The 6,486-nt window shown below is 46.2% G+C and overlaps 1 protein-coding gene across 1 annotated transcript in view; it reads right to left on the bottom strand.

Moving 5' to 3' along the window:
* NTSR1 (neurotensin receptor 1) overlaps positions 1 to 5,025 on the bottom strand; it is a 207,923-nt gene extending 202,898 nt beyond the window's left edge. The window contains exon 1 of the mRNA XM_030212184.1: positions 4,287 to 5,025. Within this exon, the coding sequence (XP_030068044.1) occupies positions 4,287 to 4,958 (672 nt within the window). The 5' untranslated portion in view covers positions 4,959 to 5,025. The remainder of the gene's footprint in view (positions 1 to 4,286) is intronic.
* Between the last annotated feature and the right edge of the window lie 1,461 nt (positions 5,026 to 6,486).

The raw sequence follows: 6,486 nt of genomic DNA on the forward strand, positions 1-6,486 counted from the left end.
AACAGAAGATAAAATTGAATGTGGATGAAACAATCAGGTTTCTCAGAAACTACAAAACCTATAATTCAAATATGTCAGTGTTAAACAAGGACCGGCACCAGCATATCTCAAGACGGTCTCACAAGCTAAAAATGTCTATTTCAGAGGACGGAGAGTACTAGGATTATTTTAGCGTCTGAGCTGGCGTTTAAACACATCTCCCTTCCAGCTGTCAAAACTCCCTCGACCAGAAAGAATTCTCTCTTTCCCAAGCAGCCCCAATATGGTGTTAAACGACCCCCCCCCCCCCCCCCAACATTCATATGCCATTACGTTTCAGGTTATCAGCTTCGGTGATCGTCTTCGGAAGAGCAGCAATGAAAAAGGACAGTCATGGTTCAGGACAAGAAAATCTCTCTCACCGAAAGCTGTGAATTGTGCATTACACGAAAAGCTAAATTTATCGCATCCTTGTTGCTCTTCAGCCAGATCCGTGAATTACTGCCCCGTTTCCACTTTTTAAAACATTCTAGTAGATAATTATCATGTCAGACATAATAGCAAAATAAATAAATCATCGGATGGAGAGTATTTCAATAATCGTCCAATGAACTCAGTTCATTGCCAGCATGGAATCATTTTCGCACCTGGGGGTGATTCCTAGCCCTCGTTGCTTCAGATTAAAAATTTTGCAGTCAGACATGCAAAACTTTGCACTGGGAATAGTCTAATCTCTTTGGCCATCGTACTCCACCGCCACATCATGCAATGATGAGCAGACATTTAAAAAAGATTAGTGGAGCCTCAATAAATCCCTCATGTTATTAAATCACTTTTTTTTCTATTGTCGCCAGAGCTTTTCGTTACATGCCACCTGTACCCCATTATCTCATTCCCTCACCCTGGATCCTAATTTGTTGAGGTAATGTTGTTGTGTTAAGGTAAATGTTGGCGGAAGGAAAAACTCGGAGTCCTTACGAGGAAAATACATTATTTCAAGAGTGTGCAACAAGGAACGATTTAAACAGATGGCAGGAGACAACGAGAGAAATCCATCAGAGAGCAAGAAAAAACAGCAACAGAAAACACATTCTTCCTGCGCTTCAGCTAAAATTCAAGATTTAGCTCCCACTGGTAGATCAGGTCAAGATTTAAAAACTACAGATAAAAAAAAAAATCGGTGATCAGCATTTTTTTATTTGGGGGGGGGGGGGGTAGTGAATTATACTGTGCCATATGCCCCAGAATTCTACATTAAATAACACTTTGTATCGGTGTTCTGGTGTTCTTGGAGGAAACCCTAAAATTCAAGGATGCACTGCTTGCATCTGTATCACCCCCTTACCCCCCTCCACCCATACTGGGAGCCTATGTATATATTTATGGAGGAATAGCCTAGTGGTTAGTGCAGTGGACTAGGCAGCTCCTTGTGACTCTGGGCAAGTCACTTAACCGTCCATTGCCGCTGGTACAAAATAAGTACCTGAATATATGTAAACCGCTTTGAATGTAGTTGCAAAACCCTCAGAAAGGCGGTATATCAAGTCCCATTTCCCTTTCCCTATTTGAGATTCTACATGGAATGTTGCTACTATTGGAGATTCTAGATGGAATGTTGCTACTATTTGAGATTCTGTTGCTACTGTTTGAGATTCTACATGGAATGTTGCTATTCCACTAGTAACATTCCATGTAGAAGCCTGCCCTTGCAGATCAGCAACACGGCTGTGCAGGCTTCTGTTTCTTTGAGTCTGACTCACAGAAACAGAAGCCTGCGCGGCCGCATTGCAGACCTGCAAGGGTAGGCTTCTACGTGGAATGTTGCTAGTGGAAGAGTAGCCTAGTGGTTACTGCAGTGGACTTTGATGCTGGGGAACTGAGTTCGATTCCCACTGCAGCTCCTTATGACTCTGGGCAAGTCACTTAACCCTCCATTGCCCCTGCTACAAAATAAGTACCTGAATATATGTAAACCACTTTGAATGTAGTTGCAAAAACCTCAGAAAGGCTGTATATCACCATTTCCCTTTCCCTCTTCCTCCTCCTCCATCACCAGGGTCCAGACATTTGTTTCTCAGGAGTAACCTGAAGGTTAGTGGTTCAAATCCTACTTGGGGTCTTGGGCAAGTAACTTAGGGGCCTTTTTACTAGAAAATGCTGCCCGGTTACCGCTGGGTGAGCACTGGAGTTCACCTCCTACATGGATGGCCAAGGGAAATCTCCAGCTGGTTGATCATGTACACTTGGTCTCCAAAAAAATGTTCCAGGCCATGTGGAGGCTTCGACGTATCAGATACCTCCTTCCCAGAGACTTGTTCCGTACCCTTGTCCACTGGCTTGTCCTATCCCACCTGGACTATTGTAGTGGTATTTATGTGGGTTGCCAGGCCTCCTTACTGAAAACTTTCCAAACGGCTCAGAACACCGCGGCGAGGCTCATCCTAAACGAGCGGCGTTTTGCACACGCTGACCCCCTACGCTTTAAACTTCATTGGCTACCTGTACAGGAGCGCATTGCTTTTAAGATCTGCTCCCTAACACATAAAATCATCTATGGGGATGCCCCGGAATACATGTTCCCCTTGATTGACCTTCCGCCTAGAAATGCCAACCCTGCTGCTCGGTCCTATCTTCACCTCCATTTCCCGAATTGTAAGGGAGGTCAAGTATAAGAAAATCTTCGCCTCGTCTTTCCGTTACTGGAGTCCCAAATACTGGAACACGTTACCTCGCCACCTTAAAACTCAAGTGGACCATGCCCTTTTTAAGAAGTTGTTAAAGACATTCCTCTTTGCTAAGACTTATCCCTCAATTTACCATGTTGATTAAAACATCCCTTGTCCCTTACCCTACTTAGTTCACTTTGTTAGTTTCTTCCCCCATGTTTACTTCTCTATGCTTGCCTAAGCTGTTAAGTTTGTACTCTTATGTAATTCTCTGTAAGCCACATTGCGCCTGCATGTGTGGGAAAATGTGGGATATAAGTAACAAATAAATAAATAAATAAATAAATGGCCACATGGCAGGTGGTTCACTTACCACAGGACCATTTACATTTTTAAAGCCTTTTTTCCACTGTGGTAAAAGGGGGCCTGGACATGAGTGAATCCACCAGCTGATGCTACCACAGGGCTCCTTTCACTGCAGCTTGGTAAAAGAGGCCCTTAGATTGCAAACCCTAGGGGGACAGGAAAATAGACCTGTAGTTGAATGTAACTGGCCTTAAGCTATGGACATGTAATTAAAGGCAGATATAGGCAAATCACCTGACCTTAGGTTCTGCCTTAGGAGTCAGCATCCAGGAAAAAGATCTAGGTGTTACCATGGACAATATGCTGAACTCTTCTGTATGGTGGCAGCCAAAAGAGCAAACAGAATTATTAAGAAAAGGACAGAAACTAATGGACTTTCATGGTGCAACCTCACCCTGAGTATTGTGTGCAATTCTGGTCACCCTATCTCAAAAAAATATATATATATAGTGGAATTAGAAAAGTTCAAAAAAGGGGGGCCAAAGTGATGAAGGAAGGTTTAAGAGGTTAGGGCTCTTCAGCTTGGAAAAGACTGATGAGGGGGGAATATTATAGCGGTCTACAAAATCCTGAGTGGTGTAGAATGTGAATCTTTCAAAAAGTACTAAGACTAGGGAACACTCAATGAATTTACATGGTAATACTTGAATAGGAGGAAATATTTTTCACTCAATCAATAGTTAAGCTTTGGAACTCCCTACCAGAGAATGTAGTAGCTTAGCATATCTGGGTTTAAAAAGTTTCTGGAGGAAAAGCCCATAGTTTGCTATTGAGATAGAAATGGGGATAGCCGCTGCTGTCCCTGGGATTAGTAGCACTGGAATCTTACTACTTTTTGGGATTCTACCGGTACATAAGTAGGTAAGTATTGCCATACTGGGACAGACCAAAGGTCCATCAAGCCCAGCATCCGGTTTCTAACAGTGGCCAATCCAGGTCACAAATACCTGGCAAGATCCCAAAAAAGTACAAAACGTTTTATGCTGCTTATACCAGAAATAGTGGATTTTCCCCAAGTCCAATTGGCTACCGGGTTGGCTACTGCTGGAAAGCAGGATACTGGGCTAGATAGACCATCGGTCTGCTCCAATATGGCTATTCTTATGCTCACAAAGCTCTGAAATTCTGCCCCGATTGAGATCATTCAGTAGTAAAGAGTTGTCCGGTTTGGTGGACAACAAACTTGCAGAAAACAAAACGCCTCCTCCAACTTATTCTTACAGCTTAACTGCAGGTGTCACCTCACCCGCAACACCAAAGAGCAAAGCAACTCACCTGAATCACTATCTTAAAAGTGGCCGTCTTCACGATATGGGTACAGATGAGGTTATCGGGGCTCTCGCCCTTCATGCCATAGATCTCCCCCATGCTGAAGATCATCGGGGTTGCCAGTAAGACCGAAGCGATCCAAATAACGCTGATGAGTTTCTTGGTTCTGCTCCTGGACATGATGCTCTTGGCTTTGAAAGGGTGGCAGATGGCCATGTAGCGCTCCACGCTCAGGCTGGCGATGTTCAGGGCTGTGGCATACGTACAGGCGTCCCTCAGGAAATAGTAGCCCTTACAGACGGCGTTCCCGAAAGCCCAGGGATGGTGCACCCAGATGAAATTGTACAACTCGATGGGCATGCCCAGGATCAAGATAAGCAGGTCGGAGAGAGCCAGGCTGGCCAGGTGGTAGTGCACGGTGCTCTGCAAGTTGTGCAGGGATTTCTTCCGGACCAGGGTGTAGGCGGTGATGAAGTTGCCCGTGCATCCCACCATGAACAGCAGCAGGTAGACGACAGTCACCATGACCTTGGAGTAGATGTCTGTGTTGACCTCCAGGTCATCTTCGCTCGTGCTGTGGCGGCCCAGACCCGTCAGGTTGGAGGCATTAAGGGAGGCGGTGAGGAGCACAGCTGCCCCTGGGACGCCCGGCGCCGGGGAGCTGGCGTTCAGGTGCATGCCGGGAGGCAAGGGGGGTGCCAGGGGGGTCTTGGGGCAAGCGGAGCCCCCTGCTCCCCCTGACGGCTTCGGGACACTTCGCAGAAGCCAAGTGAGAAACTTGGAGCGCGATCGGTGCAGGGAAGGGAGGTGCCTAGAGCTGGGATCCAGTGCCGCCTCCGGAGCTTCGCTGTACGTAACTAGTGGACAGCACAAAGAATCAAATCCTCCTCCGCTCCCCCGGACAAGAAGGGTCAGGTCCCCACCGGCCCCGGTGCTGGGCTCGATGCAGGCAGCAGCTCCTGCTCTGCCCTCTCTAGCACTTCCAAGCAGACAGGTGGAAAATGCCCCTGCAGAGATTGGCAGCCGAGGGTCAGCAGTGGCACACACACAGCGTGGTATTCATGCTGTTGCTCTTATTCACCAGGCGAGAAGTGAACTGAGAGCAGGAGACAGAGCATCACATTTTCTTCTTCCTGTGGAGGCAAAGGCACCCGATCACTTGCCCTGATGTCATCTGTAGGATTTTGGGGTTCAAGCGTCAAGTGAAGACAAGGGCTAAACTGGCTTTCGCTTCCGTGCAGTCCTGCGTTTGCAGGTGCTGGACCAGTGGAGTTTGCAAGGTTAGCAGACTAGTCGCATCGACCCAGAGGAATTGGCAGGAAGGCTTGAACAGAAGCATGTGTTCCTCAGCCACGGCGATGTGGATGGATGTGAAGCTCCAGTGGCCAGCATTCATGTGTAGGTGTCAGGACACAGCCCACCCCCCCACCCCACTTTCCTGTGCTGCTCGGTGATAGGTTCTTGGATGAGTCAGAAAATTCAGCAGCGACCTCTCGGAAATTCTGGGATAGCTCTGTATATTAACTAATACATATTTCACTATATTGATTAAAAAAAAATAAAGCCATCTTCCTGAATATGATGTGTCTGACTAATTTATTTTGTTGTTTTTCTTGAGATTTTTATTTGGGCTGAGTAAAGAGGAGGTGAGTGATGGGTGAGAGGGGGACACACCGGAAAATTGGAGCAGAAGCCCAATGATTAGAGCATTAAACCAGGGTAAACATCTTACTGATGCTCCTTGTGACGTTGGGCAAGTTGTTCTATCTTATGTTGCTTCAAGACTGTAGACTACATTTATTTTAATGCCTTAGCATGCCTTATTAGTAAATATGTCTCATTGCATTAAAAGGAACTTGCAATTAATGCTTGTTAGTGCATGCTAGTGCCTTTCAGTGGATGTGCAGGGGGAATTGATATGACATCTAAGTCCGATTTAACATGTTTTGCTGAAAGTGTTCACAAATCAAGCGGCGAACAGCAATTTTCGATCCAGAAAAACCATCTATCTTTTTGTTTTGAAAATTGCTGCTTTCTAGATGTTTTTGTGCTCCTAGCGAAAAACGCACATAAATAAGCTCTTGGGATGTCTGGGAGGGGGGGGGGGGCAGGTTTCTTAGTAGACTGGCCATACAGACATCCCAGCAGAGCAGTGAGGCAACCTAGGGGGTACTGCAGTGGACGTCACACACAAGGTCTCAGGTAC

This window comes from Microcaecilia unicolor, chromosome 8, assembly GCF_901765095.1.
Source record: "Microcaecilia unicolor chromosome 8, aMicUni1.1, whole genome shotgun sequence".
NCBI lineage: Eukaryota > Metazoa > Chordata > Amphibia > Gymnophiona > Siphonopidae > Microcaecilia > Microcaecilia unicolor.